Source organism: Quercus lobata, chromosome 11, assembly GCF_001633185.2.
Source record: "Quercus lobata isolate SW786 chromosome 11, ValleyOak3.0 Primary Assembly, whole genome shotgun sequence".
NCBI classification, from domain to species: domain Eukaryota; kingdom Viridiplantae; phylum Streptophyta; class Magnoliopsida; order Fagales; family Fagaceae; genus Quercus; species Quercus lobata.
In genome coordinates this window covers 32,284,540-32,303,796 of record NC_044914.1, presented here as the reverse complement: position 1 = coordinate 32,303,796, position 19,257 = coordinate 32,284,540, and the positions used below count along the sequence as shown (strand labels likewise).

The 19,257-nt window shown below is 33.2% G+C and overlaps 1 protein-coding gene across 1 annotated transcript; it reads left to right on the top strand.

Moving 5' to 3' along the window:
* The first annotated feature begins 13,328 nt into the window (after positions 1-13,328).
* LOC115968827 lies at positions 13,329-16,585 on the top strand. Its single transcript, XM_031088339.1, has 3 exons — positions 13,329-14,149; positions 14,817-15,164; positions 15,249-16,585. Exons 1-3 carry the CDS (start codon positions 13,673-13,675, stop codon positions 15,870-15,872), a joined length of 1,449 nt encoding a protein of 482 aa, XP_030944199.1. The 5' UTR covers positions 13,329-13,672; the 3' UTR covers positions 15,873-16,585.
* Positions 16,586-19,257: the final 2,672 nt, after the last annotated feature.

The following is a 19,257-nucleotide window of genomic DNA, read 5'->3' as shown; positions in this document are numbered from 1 at the left end:
CCAAATTTTTTTTTTTTTTTTTTTTTTTAAGTGAGAATGAGAGCTGGAGAGGAAGTAGAGTAAGATACATAAGCATAAATTTTAATTTCTACCTTTAAAAAGTAGACTTTGCCTTCGGGTAGCTTTATAGATAAAGTTATACTTTATGACTTTAGATCTATATTATATGATTTGATCTTTGCAATGAACTAAGTAGCAACTTTTTAATCATGATTACTGTTAAATGGGTTTTTAAGGGATCAGCTTAGGGCCCAGGTGTCTATCTGACATGATAACTAGTCTTATCTCCTCACTAACCTCTATCAATAAACCCTTCCTTTTGTAGGAATTTGAATTATCTCCCATTTATCTACTTATATCCGTGGTGTTGGAAGAGGAAGGAGAAAGGTTTGTTCTTAGTTACAAAGTTTATTTTGTGATTTGTACATTATGGGAAGTTCCTTTTTTTTTTTTTTTTTTTTTTTAATTGGGAGTTATTATTATTTTTTTTTATAACAGAAATAGTAGAGGGGCTACCGAGTGCCAATAACTTAATGGCACGTCTCCTCTAAAATTACATTTAGCAACATGGTTATTTCCTAAATTAAAAGATCCAAAAACAAAATTAAGCATAGACCATCTAGTTAAGGAGTGAGCTGCTCTATTTGCTTCGCAGTTAACCCAACTAAAACTGGCATTCGCAAAACTCTCCAATAGCAATCTCACATCAACAACAAAGTTCTTAATTCTCAAGGAACTGCAACACTACCATCCTTAATGTCTTAATATAGCTTCTAGAGTCTTCTTCAAAAATCACATTACCAAAATTTGCTTGGGAGTTATGGACTTGTGGCTGCTTTATATGCCCTGTTACATCAAAATTCAAATAATTTAGTGAATTGATATGAATTTGTTTTTCATTAAGTATGACTTATCCCAAAATATAAAGGGCTGTATTTTTTTCATTAAGTATGACTCATCTCAAAATATAAAGGGCTATAGTAAAGTTTCTTAATCAAATCTCAAAGGTCGTGCAATTTAAAATAAAGTATGAGGGTTTGAGAAGAAGAAAGTTGAGGGCAATGATTTTTTTTTTTTTCACTTTTTTTTTTTATCAAGTAAGTAGGAATGAGAAAAGGATAAAAGTTTATAAGCTTAATGCCAAACCATCCTAAAAAAAGTGATATTCAAGTCAACCTCAAAATGATGAGGATGAGAACTACCATTATTATAAGTTGAATATGTTCTGAGCTTCTAATGTATTTGGGCTTTAGACAAGGGGACCACTTGGAGTTTGGGTGCACATATCGAATGATTGGGTGGCGTGCTGGGCTCTTTGTTGCAGCGAAAGTTCACAATCACAGCCATGTCTTAGGCCTTCCTAGGCCTATTAACCAATCGCAAACCGATCCATAGTTCATGTGTAGGAACTAGGAAGCCTTGCCTTGAGGACTGAAAAATAAAAAAAGGGATGGCTATGCCTATGCTAGCTTATGAAATATGAAGTATGAAACCGTTTTGCCGACTTTCTCAGCAAAAATAAAGGTACTTTATTTCAATTCCATTGATCAATGACTTGCATGAAAGACCCAGCTTGCACTTTTTATTTATACAGTAGATGGAAAATTTTATAATCATTATATGTCAAATTGAAATGGTTCCCCTAAACTATACTAAAATAAGTTTGAAAAATACCTTTTAGATTAAAAATATAAACTGTTTATTTTTTTTTCTTGAATTAAACAAAATTTAAAATAAAAAAAATTGTAAATCATGCTTTCAAATCCCAATCAAGGGTTTGGCTTCTATTTAATGCTTTAGAACAATAAAGTGACAAAGACATGACATATATAAAAAATGATCATATGTCAATATCGTATCCCATCCAATATTTCAATACACTAGATGGAAGCTTTATTTGATAATAGAAATACTAATTTTTAGCTTACATACCTTCAAATGTGCAATGTTGAGTCATTACACTGAGATATACCAAATCAGTTTTGAGGAAAATGCAAGTAAAAATCTTTAAATCATCAAATATTTTTATGCCAAAAACAGTTTTCATTATATTTCATGTTTCCATCAAGCCTTCCAAACTTTATTAATTTCTTCGAACATTCATGAAAATTCAAGAAACTTTTCTTTCTCCTTCTGTTACAAACTTACCAATTGTAATCAACATCACAATTTTTGTTCACCAAAACGAGGGTTAGAGGAGTTGCCTGACTGACACTTTTAACAATTAATACACTTGTCTTACCAAGTTCGGTTTTGTTTTCTAAAAGATTGAGTCCTAGTAATAAAGTACATATTTATTCAAGGTATAATGGTTTTTTTTTTTTTTTTCTTCATTGCAAACAAATGAAATAAGTCTATCTAAATGCATATTGAATATCAGTTTTTTTTTTCTTTTTTTAGTATAATTTTTATAGTTAGAAACTTAGAGATATAAAAATTTAAACACTTGACATCTTATTAAAATAAATAAAAAAACGCTCGACATCTTCTTTAGATTTTAGAAACTCCATAAAATACCAATTAAACTATGAAACTTTTGGCCTAAATTTAAAAAATTAAGCTTACATGATTTGAGGAATCATGGATTTAATAGCCATTCATTCGAGCTTCTTTAAGTCAGTGGCTCATTCATTCTAGCAGTACTCTGACACAGACACTTCTGCATCACAGACATACAAGTCATGAGCCTCCCTCAACCTTTGCCCAAACAAAGCCACATTGGCTCACCAAGACCATTCACATTATAAAGTTGACGAATCATAGATGAAAATAGCCAATGAAAACATAAAAGAAGCAGGAACATATACAGTTGTAACCCGAAGTGGGGGGAAAAGAATTAAAAGGTTCCCAATCTAATGTCTAAAATGACTTTAGAACCTAATTATAGTGGTCATGCTTCTTTAGTCTCTTGTCATCACAGATTTGACAGCCCCAACTTGAGAAAAAAGGTCACAATCTCCCACTCTCTTTTTTTTAATGTAGCAATAGACTTCTCAAAAAGTTTACTGCTACAATCATTTTTATAACTTTTGTCACAACTCGCTCTCGCTAACGTGATGAATGGTGAAAGTTGGAAAAGATATTCTGGGTACACATGGGTCCACAATTTCACCGCTTACAACTCATTACATGAACAAATTGTGAAAAATTTTGTGATACTAAACTTACTCTTATTTAAGAAAAAAGTTTGCGAAGTTAGGCTCACTGTCAAGGATGATGACCAAGCTTTTCCATGAAGGTGCACTATTCTTCTGATCTCTCACTATATAAACTATTTTATTTATGAATCTCTTTTGCTAGATTAGTACTATACACGTGCCTTGGAGCGTAAAGAAGAAGTTTGTTGGTGAGACAAAAGAAGGTATCATGGTTTGGGACCCAATAGGCCATGCTATAGTATAATAGCTTTTTATATCTTCTGATTTTATAAATTATTATGCTAGGGCAATAAGAAACACATTAGAACTTGGATGTTTCCTGTTCTGATCAGAAAAAAGAAACATGGTAGCAACAAATCGAAATCAATTTTTAAGTTAGCAGTTGAACACAGTGGGCAACAAATCACATGAAGTCTGAAAGTGTGACAGAAGATTAATCTTTTAAGTTATCAATTATATCACTTAGCAGTATAAAAATAATTTATGAAAGAAAAAATATTGGCAAGGCAACAATCCAAATGAAAGTGTGGCTACATTTTTTTTTTTTTTTAGAAAAAAATTTGAGGCAGATATGAGAAAATATAGTATTGGCAACAAAACAGAGCCCATTGAATAATATAAAATTTTCAGTGTTTGTCTATCTGGGTGTTTATAGTTTAACTATAAATAGAAATAAAATCATCATAAATAGATAGCTAGACTGATAGAGAGGTATATTAGAGCATTTATGTATAGTTTTTTTTAGGTGTATAATATTTTGTGCAAGACAAACAAAGATATATACCCAGAGGTACCACATGAACATATTTTAATGTCTATACTTTGTACTAGGTTTAAAAGAGACTTTATTTGATTCTGCTTTCACTTGGAGTAGGAAATCTATAGGCAAGTTGAGAGTATGCTAACAAATCGTGGTTCTTTGTTTATCTTCAAACGAAATTGTAAGTGAAAAGACCACTAATAAATATAGAAAAACTAAAATATACATGCATACAATTTTTCAAAATAGTGGCAGCATTTTAAATTAAGTTTATTAATTGAGAGCCAATCATCTTTTTTGAGTAAGTGAAGGTGTGGGAGGATGAAGCCCAAAGATAAGGAATCATCAAGAGAGATCCACCCGAGGTGTAACTGAGCTTGATTATTCGTCAAACAAGGCCTAGCTTGGTTAGGGCCATTAGGCCAAGAGAACCTAGGCGGACAATCCGTCTGAGGAACCTGAAGAGCAGTTAAGATAACTTGGTCAAGGAGACCAGTGAGGGCAGCCCGCCCGAGGAGGAGATACTTCTCGGGAGATTGGAGGCAAGTTGCGAGGGCCACAAGATGGATGGCCAAGGAGGATCATAGTGACGCACGAGTGAGAGCAGGAGGAAACTTCCAACTCAGTCTGCTGCATTGATAGTAGAATGATCCCTGTATTGTGCCCCTATAGCTTGTAGCCTACTCTACCATCATTAGCAAGGCAGTGATGGAACAAATATCTAAGAGGAAATCAATAGCCCTCCAAGTGGAAGGCTAGGATACACTCCAATGAGCTATTTGTAGGAAGCAAGGTCCTCCTTGAATTAGGGAGAAAAAAAAAGAAAGAAAGGGAGATAGAGAGAGAAAGTGACCATTGTAAAATCCAGAAATGTATTTTTGAAGAACTTTGTTCCTCAGCCAACTCGAGGAAGAACTTGAATAAGAATTTCTCTTTCCCTATTATAATCTTTCACTAAAATTGTCATCCTTACTAATTTTTCTTCTCTAATTACCAAATTGCAGCTACAAGAGCTTAAAGAGTTGACCTTGACCAACCACCTCTATAAATTAGTTATACAGGGCCTCCATCCTAGCCTAGTCTTATTCAAATTGGGTCAGGCCACTAGTTTTGCCCCTTGTAGAAGGCATTCTATGTATGTAATAATAATAATAAGTTCAAATTACAACTTATCCACCTGTGATTTGGTTGAAACTTATGTTGCTTACGTGTGGTTTAAAATTTGACATTTTACCCACCTAAGGTTTGATCGAAAAATTTAAGTTGCCTATCTGTGATTTGAAATCCCATGATGTAAGTGTTCTGTTGGATTCTTTTTGATCTTATATGATTTTGTATTTTTATATTTTTTGTGTTTTTAGAGGAGAGAAACATAAAAGTGAAGCAAAATCACATATTTAGCCATGCTTTTAACAAAGGTGGGTTAAAGAAATCTAACTATATTAACCTCAGGTAGGTAAATTGTCAAATTTCAAACCACAGACAGGTAACTTAAATTTCGACAAAACCACATATGGATAAGTTATAATTTGCCCAAATACTAGTGAATCTTTTCCATTGGTTCCATCTCATTGTGACACAGTAAAGTTGGAGCATCATACTCATTTCCAGAAAGCATTTTCCTTCATCTATATCTATTAAGAGTGCGTTTGGATTAGGCGTTTTCTGCCCAATCCTGCGTTTGCGTTTTTCAGTTTTTTTTTTTTTTTTTTTTTTTTTTTTTCACGCGTTTTGGGTGTTGCGGCTACTGTTCATGCACTGTTCAATGAACAGTAGCCGCAAACTTTGACTTTTCAAATTTTTTTGGACCAATCACAGCACATCGTGTACTGTTCACGGACCCACAAATTTCACTTTTCAGCAACTTTTTCATTAAAAATGGGTCCCACGATACTATTCACACATTTAAAAATTATTTCGCTACAGTGTTTTTCAGTTTTCAGTTTCAGTTTTCAGTTTTCAGCTGTATCCAAACGGACCTTAAGTATGATTAAAAAAATGTGGGCTTGGCTTCATCATAAAATTAGTACTTGTAATAATTTTTAAATTATGTGACAGCCTTGCATCTGTTCATATTAAATTCTGCTTGTTACAACTTGGCGTTGCATGATTTGTCAGATTACTTCCCAATACAAAACATTGTTTTAGCCTTTTTCAGAGTAAACTTAAAAAAAAAAAAAAATGAATAGAATAAACTAAGGTTAGACTAAGATTGACAAGGAATTGAGTATGCCTTTGTCTATAAGGAACAACAATTTTGTCTACTGCGCTTGGCTTTTGTAAACAGTAAATATGGCCCACTAAATCAATTATGATTTATAGTTGTAAATTTGTAATTCCAATGGCCCACCTCTTAGATGAGTTTGATCATATAAGAACACTAAAAAGTAAATGGTGCTTGGGTGGATGTCAACAATTTGGGGTTTAAGATATTTTTTTTGCATGGATGATGAGACTCTCAACTCAGATTATCATAAACCAAAACATAAATTTATAGGAATTAAAAATCCATAACATAATATGCCAACATATACAAAGACATAACATAAATCTTAGCATGGAGATTTGGTAATGTAAGATGTATTAGTTTAATTCATTGAATGAAATTCATTAAAAAGGGATTAGATAATAGGAAAACAAGCACCCAAATTCTCTAGGGTTGAGTTTGGGAACTTGAATTTAGATTTGGATTTGGATTTTAAATCAATAGAATTGAACTGCCTTGATTTCAAATCTATTAATTTTATATATTATTTCTAATTCAATGATTTTAAAGGTTTAAAATCTATGGTTGATTTAGTCAAATACAAAACTTTTCTCTTTTAAAACTATCCAAACAAAGTATTTAAATTTTAATCAATCAAATCCAATTTTATGTACAAAAATAATTTTATCCAAATAACTGAAAATGGTTATTAACTTGAGAAACAAGTAGCAATACCAATACCAAACCAAATTTCACGAGCAGTGGGGTCCTAAGCTAAGTCTTGGCACAAACGTAGAAATCTTTAATGCAGAAAAACAAAGCTTGCTCAAATTGATATTTGCTCAATGGATAATGTCTCTTCGTTTCTTTTTTTTTTTTTTTTTTTTTGCCAATAAATAAGAATTTTTGTAAAGAATAATAGAATGTGTTGAGGCGCATCGATTGACTGAATAGTTGGGAACAAAGTCGTTGCTTTGATGATTTTTTTTTTTTTTTTTTTTTTCCTGAGAAGATGGTGAAAATATTTGAACTAAATATTTTCAATATGAGAAGTTTGAGGGTTTTTATTTATTTATTTATTTAATTTTGAATATAAAAATATAGGTAAATAGTGAGAAAGGGGTTAGTGGGGTTCGAATAGAAGTTTGAGTTTTTTTTTTTTTTTTTTGAGATATGGTAAAAATAATTTAAAGATAGGTGTTATGTCCACAATATTTTTACAAAAAATCATAGGTGGTTAATTGTTATTAATTCTAATTTGAACTTACCACTGAAATTACTTTTCTACCCCACTAATAATAACCTGTAACAACCTGTCACATAGAATTTGTTGTGAAGATATTGTGAACATAGCATTTCTCATAACTCATAATAAAGGGATGGTTCTTGTTCTCTATCAAGCCTCTCATTTTCATTAGATAAATGTGTAACAATAATTTATTAAATCCAATCAAATTGATAATCTGGTGAACTGTTACACAAACTGGTCCATTGGTGTATCCTTAGTCAATTTTGTAATTCTGCACAAAATTACCTTTACAGGTCAGATAGTGGGGGAGTGTTGGGATCGAATAAAAGTATGAGAAAGGAAAGTTTAAAAATAAAAATTACAGTATTATTTTATTACAGTATTATTTTTTATTTTTAATAATTCAATAGTTACAATGAAAAGTGGTAACTAAATACCTAGATGATGTGCTTGGAAACTTGAGCTATAAGTAGGGTTTTATAGTGTACAAGATGTGATGCTGTACAATTTTCTTAAAATCTTAATCGCAGCACACCTTAATAGATTAATCATCATGCAATGCAGTGCAGTTTGGTTAGTTTTCACCATGAACCACACTGCAATTGCCGATTTATGCAACTCTACCACGGCTGGCAATGTGGGGATCACATTTTACGGTCGGTTTTATTCAGTTTAAATGCTGCCAGAACAATTTTATGAATATTAAGTACAAGGCTAAACCATTTAACATTATTATTTTCTAGTAGATTTTTTTTAATAAATAGTAAAAATTCAACCATAAAACCTGTAAAATATATTAGCAATGCGATATGTTATGCCATGTTGTATATGTTAGAGTGGATGCGGAAGGAAAAGTATAGAATAAAAATATCGAGAATATGAGGGTTACGTGATTCAACCTACGTCCATGGAAAAAACCTTTAACGACTACATCTTTATTGTACATAAGAGTGTAGTTCAATAACCTGTATTACAATGAATTATAGCATGTTTATGTATAGACGACTAAATCCTAAACTATTAGTACAAGTAAAAGTGAGCTTGTACCTATTATATTGGGTTAATATATCTCTAATAATACCAAACCTTACAAGAATATTCCATTATTAAAAAAAAAAATTGAACTGAATTCAAAATTCTCTTAGGGTGTGTTTGTTTGAAGGTGAAATAAAGTGGATGGAAATTTTTGGAGAGAAAATGGGAAGAAAAACTTTTTTGAGTGTGTTTAGTTTGGTAGGGAGGAAGAAAAATAAATAGTGGGGCCTGGGTGTTTTTTCCCCAAGCCCACCAAAATGTTTTCTTTCCAAAATAGAGAGAAAATTGAAGGGAAAAAATAGGCCTGCTTAATGGACAAAAATACCCATGTCCAGTTTTTTTTTTTTTTTTTTTTTCATGGATGTTGGTTTTTATTTTTTTCCCTAGACCGTTGTCTCTTTTTATTTATTTAACTAGACATGATTTTTTTAGGTGATTGTAACAATAAGTTTATACAAAGTTGTATTCATCAAAAAAAGAAAAAAAAGAAAGGTGATTGTTTTTTTTTTTGGGTAGTTTGTCACTTTTTTGTTTTAATTAGACATTATTTTTTAACAAGAGTGTATGAATAAATTTATATACAAACTCACTTTTTTTATCTCTCCACTTTTTAACTTTCAACCAAACAAAAAGGAATGAAATTAAAATCTTTTTTATCTTCTTACTTTTTCATTTCCTCATCACTTTCTATCTTCTTACTTTTCTACCCTCCAACCAAAACGGGCCGTTATTTCTCAAATTGATTTGATATACTTTGGGAAGGATGTGAAATGTGGTGAATATTACCCAATCATCCAATGACACGGTAGAACAATGCGCGTTTCACGTCACAGTCTTTCACTTTATTCATTCACATTTCGCATATGCTGTTACGAAGCGATGAGCATGATTTCAATTTAAGAGCACAATCAGTTCACTTCACGCTCTTTATATGCGTGCAACAGTAAATAATTCCCTACTCTAGTGGGCCACACCTTCTATTTTTTCTCCTCTGCAAATAACAGATTTATTAAAAAGTTTTCCCACTTGTAGTTTATAAACAAAAACAACACGTATTATCAAAAGTCTTGTAAATAGTAGTATAAAAAATTGTACTACTATTTAACGCGTTTCATTTTGTTTTTTTGTTTCTTCTTTCTTCTTTTTTATGAAACCAATCTTTTGCTATTCCTGTAGTAAATAGTAGTATAATAAATTATTAGACAATACAAGACTATCCAGGTCTTGCTTGACTTTATATTCAAATTTTCTAATGTTTCTTCTATATTGTTAACTTTGTTGACTACACATAATCATGGCTCAAACTTTTTATTGAGGCACCTAGTTTCAATTTTGAGTTTTTCTTGCTTAATCATCCAAGTAATGTCCTTCAAAAAAAAAAAAAAAAATCTAAATAATGATGTGATACATGCAATGTTGAGTGTTTTGCAATTTCAGTTGTTGCCAGAAACTGGAGAGAAGAGTTGGTATTCTCTTGTTCCAAAAGAACAAACACTATTCTCTCTCTACAAGCAGAAGTTGAAGTTATATTATGGGTATTAAGATTGGGAGAGAGATTGGAATTGAATCTATATGTGTTGAGAGTGATTCCAAAGTCTTTGTTGATGCTCTTGTATTCCTTTACCAAGGTAACCCCTAGAGAATTAAGTGCATATGCAATGATTTATCTGCTTTGTAGTTGTGAATTCGGAAACTTAAAAGATAGTTAGCCAATCTGAGATAACAAATCTCCTAAACTTGAGAGAGAAAATAAACATTATGGGTTAATTGTCTGCTTCTGTTCCATACCTTCCTTCACAGTACATAAATAATACTCATAATTTGATAACTATCCAAACAAATAGGAACTAACTCCTATCAAATAAAAATTTGAAACAATAACAATCCAATCTACCATTGCTAATTTATTATTCAAACTTCAACAGTTGCTACATAATTATCTTCCATGTGGCCTTGTGACATGCTAACATTTACTGTCACAGTTCCCAAACTACTTTGTTTATTGGGTTCTTAGGGTGGCGAATGTTGCATTTCATGCTTTGCCCAAATGGTTCTTAAAGAATAATGTATATATGGCTCTTTTGATTTAGCATGTGTCCCTCCTTGTTTTGAATCTGTAATCAGAGAGGAATCCATCGGTCTCTCTTTGTAATTCCATTGTTTGTTAATAAAATCTTTCCATGTGGTCTTGGGATGTAACATTACTATCACAATTCCTAAACTACTTTGTTTATTGGGTTCCCAAGGTGGCGAATGGTGCAATTCATGCTTTGGCCAAATGGTCTTTAAAGAACAAGGTATATGACTTTTTTTATTTAGCATGTGGCCCTCCTTGTTTTGACTCTGTAATTAAAGAGGAATCTATTAGCCTCTCTTTGTAATTCCATTGTTTATTAATAAAATCTTTCCATTCCATAAAAAAAGGAGATTACTGGCTATTATCTTTTTTTTTATTTCTCTTTCAAATAACCTAGTATAATGGTGTGACACACTCTGAAATCATGCAATGGCAATATGAAAACATTATAAAGGGGGCCGAGAACAATTTTCTTAAGCTAGATTCTAAAGATTATATGAATATGTAGTATTGTAAAAATAATTAGAAGGCCATGGTCCCCCCAAGTATCTACATAGCGCTGTCTCTATCGAGGCGGTGACATTAAAAGTTATTATAAACAAGTATTTTGTGGAAATAATCAAATATGTAAAAAATTTATAATTAAAGTTAAGGTAAACAGTTTCTCAAAAAAAAAAAAAACAAATTAAGGTAAACATAAAAAGTCAAATTATATTTAAATGTATAATATATAAATAAAATAGATACAAACTCAAAGTGCGAATGGATAAAATCAATTATCATTCTATCCCTACTTTGAGACGAGAAAAACTCACATGAATTAGAATGGAATAAGTTTTTTTTTTTTTGAGTTAATTTTGATCTATAGAATGGGATAAGTTGAATTAGAGTAGGATGTAGTTTTTCTTAATAAAATAAAAAAGTAGGATGTAGTTTTTTTTTTTCCTTCTCAATTCTCAAGACTCATACAGTGAAGTTTTGTAGTAATTTTCTGGCCAGTGGTGAACTTGTAATTTGATCTTTTATGTGAATGAACTTACAGTAATTAGCTTCAAAGAAAAAGCATGATAATAATAAAGTTAGTTCATTAAATTACCACTACACCATGCGAACAATTTAAAGTGGTATCTCCTACAATTCTGCTAGATAATTCTTATTGGTACAACCTTTACAGGGAATAATAATAACTAAACCAAAACCAGGGCGCAAATTTGGGTCGAACTTTGACCATTCAATTGAACCATTAATTATTATTATTCATGATAGTTATTCATCTACCATAAAAAAGAGTTATTATATTTTGCTCAAAAAGAAGAAGTTATTACATGGTCCAAAGTAAATCCTTTAATTAAAAAAAAAAAACCTAAAAAAATTACCTACATTTTTTTTTTTTTTTGAGAAAAAATTACCAACATGTTAAATCCTATTTTATAAAAATGGAAAAATTTAGGTACAAACATACAATATCTAAGTACTGTTTCTTAGATTTCATTCTAAAAATTAAGTCATATAGTTGTATTTAACGCTCTGTTTGTTTCAGTAATGATATTTTCTAGAAAATGAGTCATTTTTCAAAAATTATTTTCTATAAAACTATCTCATTTTCCAATGTTTGGTAGCAATTTTAAATGAGTTGAAAAATAATTTTCTAACTTTCCTTATTTAGCTTGTTGTGAGATAAAGTTGTTTTCCAAAAAATTTTAATGGAAAACAATGTCTAAAAATGAGCCATATTTTTTATGTTGATTAAAGATAGTTTTCCTTTGAGTCATCTTTTTTTATGCTAACAAACACTAGAAAATATAGAAAACTATCTTTACACAAGGTTTTCTATCAAAACAAACGGAGCGTAACTAAAAATAGATTTTCATCCCATGAAAAAAAAACCACATTACTAAATTTTAAGAGATGAGCCTAAAGAACAATGGCGAAAATAGCTGAATAGCACATTTTTGCAAACTATGTTGCAATCTACCACTGTTTCGGAAATATATAGAGATCTACCACTTTTTAGGTACTCGAGTTTGGCGAAATTGAATTTTCTATGGTACTCAAGTTTATGGAACTTGAGTACCACGGAAAAATTTGGAAATTTTTTTATGGTACTCAAGTTTCATGAACTTGAGTACCATAAAAAATTTTCAAAACTTTTTAGAGTATATTTTTTCAAAGAACTCGAGTTTTTGGAACTCGAGTTTCAAAAAAGTGATAGATTCCTACATATTTCCAAAACAGTAGTAGATTGCTACTTTTTTTGCTAAATTGTGGTAGTGTGCCATTTTTGCCAAAGAATAGCACCTAAATTACAGTTCTTATGGAAAATTCTTAGGTACTTACGAAGTAAGGAGAGATAGTGTTTTCTGCTCTCACATTCTTGGTGGACCCTATTATAAATTCAGGTCATACTAACGAGTGTTCATAGAAAAGTTTTGACATCACTTTTATGAGAAATGAAAAAAACTGTCAAAATATTAATTATTTTTTTTCTTTTCCCATAAAAACTTTATTTAACTGGATTCTCAATCAGGTGCTCTAAGGGCACTCATTAGCATTTTCTTATAAATTTAATGAGTAGACTCCACCATAAATTTAAGAAAAAATAGTACTATTTTTTCGTGTTTTGGAAGCATCTAAAAACTACTTCTATTTTACTCTTTTTTTTTGGGTTAAAATATAAAAATACCAAAAAGACACCCCACACACATTCACATTTCTTAATTTGGTTTGTCCCTTAAATAAATTAATACGGAAAAAAAAAAAAAAAGGCACATCGTTCCTTTTTCTCACTAGTCACTATATAGCACCCCACTACACTATTCCACACCCTATTTCTTTTCCTCGATAGAAAATTCTCTCTCCTCTCTCTGTCCTCTCTCAAAATAACGCACCACTTTTTCTCTCTCTAGAATCATTTTCATAAGACACACTAAAAAGTCGCACTATCGTTGAAGCCGTTTTCTCACCAGTTTCCCACACAGTGAACTGAGTCCCAAAACCTTTCTCTCTCCATGAAGAGCTCGCACACTACTCGCTCTCAAACCCACCTTTCTCTCTAACAAAAAAAACTAAACTAAACTTAAACCAAACAAACACAAACACACTCACTCACATACACAAACACAAACACAAAAAGCAACAACAACGTTTTCATTCTAACGAAGCTTTTTATTTTTTGGTTCCATTAACAATGGAGAGAAAGCAAGGATTCTTCTCGGCACTAAAAGAAGAAGTAGTCCGAGGACTCTCACCGTCCCGGTCACGTGCCAACAGCCCGGCTAGAACCGGGTCACCCACGATAATGTCCGGTTTACTCCGGCGAAAGAAGAGCCACCACGCGGCCCAACATGAGGCGGCGTTGGTAGCGAGATCCGGTAGCCTGAGGCCGTTGGGGGAAACACTGACGCCGCTGATGGAGGGTCCGGACCAAGACGGAGCGGAAATCGGAGAGTCGAAGAGAAGCGGGTCGGGTTTGGGTCAGTGGATGAAAGGACAACTGGGTAGAACTCCTTCAGTGACAGCTTCTTCCATGGGTTACAACAACAACAACAGCAACAGAAGGTCTGATCTCAGAATATTGCTTGGTGTAATGGGTGCTCCACTTGCTCCTCTCCACGTCAGCACCACTGACCCTTTGCCTCACCTTAGTATCAAGGACACCCCCATTGTCAGTCTCTCTCTCCATCTTTCTCTTTCTCTCTCTCTCTCTGTGAAACTATACAAATGGGGTCGTTTTGGTTTTCAAAAATAGTAGTTTTGATATTTTGGGATTTATTTATTTTTATTTTTTAAGAGTTGGGTTGGTTTTGTTTTTTAGTAACTTTATTAAAAAAGAAAATTGTTATTTGGAAATGGGGTTTTGCCGCATTGGGTTTGAGTGTTCCTTAAGATATTTGATATTTGATTGTTTGGGTTGTAGATTTTCTCTTAATAATTTATTTGTATAAATGTTTTATGTGAATTATCGGCGAAATCTATGGATATTCTGAATCATGGTGTTTGGATTTGTTTTTAAATTTTAGATTTTCTTCTATGTTTGTTTAAAGTAGTAAAATAAACACCCTTAATTATTTAATTTTGTTTTTAACGTCTCCGTTTGGTTGATGAGAAAACAGAGGAAAGTACATGAACCTTAGCCAACTTTTTTTACTAGACCCAATAGAGAAAAATAACTATAGTTAGCATTTTTGTTACTAAATATTGAGTGGTTGATACAATTAATTTCATTGCCTTTTGTGTTTCTCTCTTTTTTTATAGAATACTAAAAAACATTCTGTAGATATAGTAAAATAACTGTGTTTTTTTTGGTGTTCTAATGGCTGGTATTATTGCAGGAAACTTCCTCTGCTCAGTACATATTGCAGCAGTACACGGCAGCTTCTGGTGGGCAGAAGCTGCAGAACTCGATTAAAAATGCGTATGCGATGGGAAAGCTTAGGATGGTAGCTTCTGAGTTTGAAACTGCCACTAAGGTGATGAAGAACCGGAATCCTTCTAGATGTGCTGAGTCGGGCGGGTTTGTGCTCTGGCAGATGAATCCAGATATGTGGTATGTGGAGCTTGCGGTTGGGGGAAGTAAGGTTCACGCAGGCTGCAATGGCAAGCTTGTTTGGAGGCACACGCCCTGGCTCGGTGCCCACACTGCAAAAGGCCCTGTGAGGCCTCTGCGTCGTGCACTTCAGGTAGACATTGTGTGTGGCTTGTTTTTTGCAGGTTTATTTTGGTGTTGTGGACATTTTCATATGTGATTTATGGTTGTGTTTCAGGGGCTTGATCCTAGAACCACTGCTGGTATGTTTGCGGATGCTAGATGCATAGGAGAGAAGAAGATCAACGGCGAGGATTGCTTCATTCTGAAGCTTTGTGCTGACCCTCAGACATTGAAGGGGAGGAGTGAAGGTCCGGCGGAGATAATTAGGCATGTCTTGTTTGGCTACTTCAGCCAGAAGACTGGGCTTCTTGTTTACATGGAGGATTCACATCTGACGCGTATCCAATCCAATGGTGGAGATTCAGTTTACTGGGAAACTACAATCAATTCATTCCTTGATGATTACAGGTCTGTTGAGGGGATCATGATCGCCCACTCTGGGCGTTCCGTGGTGACCCTTTTCAGATTTGGTGAGATGGCAATGAGTCATACCAAAACAAGGATGGAAGAAGCATGGACAATTGAAGAGGTTGCATTTAATGTTCCAGGTCTGTCGGTAGACTGCTTCATCCCCCCAGCAGATTTGAGATCTGGGTCCATCGGTGAGACATGTGAGCTCCCTCATGATGAAAGAGGAAAAGGGGCGATTGCACTAGCAGCACATCGGGCCAAAGTAGCTGCACTGGAGAAAGAACATGACGGATCCATTGATAACATGATTTGGAAGATGGAAGTCTAACAAAGGGTAGAATCCAATTAGGGCAACTGTTCATATCGGTAGCTAGTTTTAATTGACTAACATTTTAGAATTTACAAAGTAGGAGTTCAAGTCAGCTTTTTTTGGAAGTTGGTTTATGCCTCTATTAATCTGTAAATAGAGCATAAGCATTCTCAGGTTTTGTTTGGCCTGGTTGAATCTTTATACTCTCAATGCAGAATCCAACTATGGAGTTGGAGCTCAGCTTTCCATTTAGGGATAGAGCAAGTGGAGGTTAATTTTTAATTTACCTTCAATGCATGTAGGTGGTGAAGCTTTGGTATAGCAGAACCACTTACCTTTTATAATTCTACTAATTCTCTTACTTTTAATGACTTCAGTGGTGGTGGCAGTAGTAAGGAAACTGCTACCAACCAACATGAGTTTGATGCTAATGCCTAGTTTGTTAATTTTACCTTATGCCAGTGTGCTAATCTTTGTGTGGTTTGATTGATTTACAAGTTTTTTCATGGTTTGGGATGGAGGGCTTGGTAAAAGAGACGATGAAACTCATTTTCCTTTTTTAACTGCTGTAAGCCTGTAACCCACATATTTCTGATAGGGGTTTCTGGTTGTATCATGGCATTTTGTCAGTGCTTCTTACATAAAGATGTAAACAGAAATGTTGTGTTCCTCAGATATTGAATGCTCATGAATATATATTGGATCAGCATCTTTCTTTCCATTTTTTTTAAGAGGACTAAGAGTACATTTGACCCTTCTTTAATGCTTAGAACTTCTTTCTGCTGTGTCACATTGTATGGTAGTGTGTCCTTTTCTTCCATCTTTTTTTCCTTTTACTTTATTATTTATTTCCAATGACATTTCTGTTTATGTGGGGTCTCCTTGAATTGTGATATTATTATGAAAGCTGAGGTTATTCTGGTAGTGCGCCATCTCATTGGTATGTATCTTTTCTTTTCTTTTCTTTTCTTTTCTTTTTTTCCATTTGTGCTTCAAAGCTCACTAGTAGCTGTGTGTGGCTTTGGACCTTTTCTTTCAACCCTGCCCCCCAGATGGGATGAGAAGTGAGAGGGTCTCTTAAGTGGGGTCTATAACTTTTAAGTATTATTACTTTTTTAAACCCTTTCTATGACCATTGGACCTAATGCCAACACATATAAAAAACTAATAGTGGGTAAGAACGGAAATGAATTTGTACATTGAACATTGAGAGTTGAGACCAAGGGCTTTGTGTGTGACATTACAGCTAGACAAAGAGGTAAAAAGCCTCCAAACCCCATGTGATATACTTGGTTTCTTTTGCTTCTTCTTGCTCAGCTGCTTTGTTTTCTCTCAAAGGAGTGTATTTATTTGCGCTGCTTTTTGCAGGCATATTGTCTTTCTCTTCTTTACCCCACTTTTACCTCTTAATTTTTTTTGGTATTTAATACAGTTTTTAACTTTGGGGAAGGTTCCTTCTCATGATGGTGTTCCCGAGTGGTCAAAGTCCCAAACTGACGAAGGGACTCATCTTTTAATGAGTAGTTTTGGTGCTACAACTTTTTGTATAATTTGTGTCACAACTTGTTTATGTGGTGAGTTGTAATTAGTGGAGGGGTGATGGTGGGTTCATGCGAGAACATCCCTTCACCAACCACAACTTGCCCATATGGTGGGTCCATATAAAGACACTCTTTCACCAACCACAACTCGCCATATGGGCGAGTTGTGGCACAAGTTGTGCCATTAACTTTTTCTCTTTTAATTGTTTGAGGGGCCAAAGTTAGGGGTTGAGGGGCCCAGGGTTTTGGAACTAAGAGGGCTTGCATTGCCACTTGTTGAGGAGAGGGGTGAGGTACCATATGCAGAAATATGCATACATGTGTTCTTCATTATTAATTTTGATGTAGACATGTAATTAGAAAATGAGAAGCTCTAAAACATCCAAGCAGTAGTGAGAACAAACATCTTGACAAAAACGCTAGAGCCTTCAATTTGGCACCAAATTTTAGCAGCTTGTGTTGTTTTCCCCAAGGTATTGTACTCTTTATACACCAATTGCTACCAAACCTTAGGAGGTTGATTAAGGGAGTGTTGAGGGAAAAAGTAACAAGCTTTTTGTTTTTTGTGTAAGGTTTTTTTTTGGGCAAATAATCCAATTATTATTATTATTTTATATAAAAATTAGTCGGTTTTTAGTTTTTTTCTCACACATTTAACATAAAAGTTACTAAAAACTATATTTTTTAATAAACACAGCCAATAAGCTATCGAAAATTGTAGAGTACCAACAAATAATAGTCAAACGCTAAAATAAACTAAAATGTATTGGATGAAATAGTAGATTTTACGTTATATATGATAATTATTCTAAATGATACATCAATATTTATCGGTATTTGTTCTTGCCAAACTTGAAACACTAACAATGCTGACAATTTCAGATTTGACCACAACATACCCACACAAGGAAGTGGACGTGCCAACTGGGCTACTATAGGCCATTGGCTTCTTGTTTGTTTTCTTTTGATTGAAATAGGAGACATATATAAAATTAAAAGAGGCTGCAAATTTTGATATATTTTTAACTCTCTGAAATTCAACCTAGTTCCGTATAGGCAGTCATATGATTGAAAATCTCAAGCAGGTAGCTCAATTAACCATCCTCTGCATTGTCTTCTTCCATTGTCATACTATAATTAAAAAATGAGAAATCTCCCTCTGTTATATGTCCTTGTTAAGATGTCCTCGAATAACTAATTGATATAGACCATTCAATAGAGTTAGTTGCGACTGAACCTCATCATTCAATATTACGTTATAAGTTATAACAAAGTTAGGAAATTGTAACTTAATTAGGAAATTACTTATAAAAAAAACTTAAAGTAGGATATTATAACTTTTTATTTTTAATTTTAATTTGATAGTTACAATAGGAGAGAAAATATTTGAACCATAGATTTTTTTATTGGAAATATAAGGATATATTAACTAGTTGAGTTACAAGGCTTTTAGGTAATAATAACTTAATACACACATTACATATCTTCTATATCAATTTTACTTGCTAATGTATAAATTTGCAATTGCTTTAAATTTGTTACTCAGGAACTCTTTTTTGCATCATAGCTGTCTGTCCAATGCCTGGAAAACCTTTTGGTCTGGCTTCCAGTCTTTTTTTTTTTTTAGCTGTAACCATTGCTTCTGGGTAATTTAGCTCAGTCAAAAGAGAAACAACACTAGCTAAGAGTCAAAAAAAAAAATAAGTTGGAAGATGGGACTTTGACTGTCTAGGAAGTAGGCTATGTTGAGTTAGATGAAACTTAGAAGTAAACAAAATTGTTCCTTATATTTAAAATAAATGCATCCATATGGGAATAATGATATCTTTCCTTCTTACCTAGAATGGGATGTTGGATTTTGA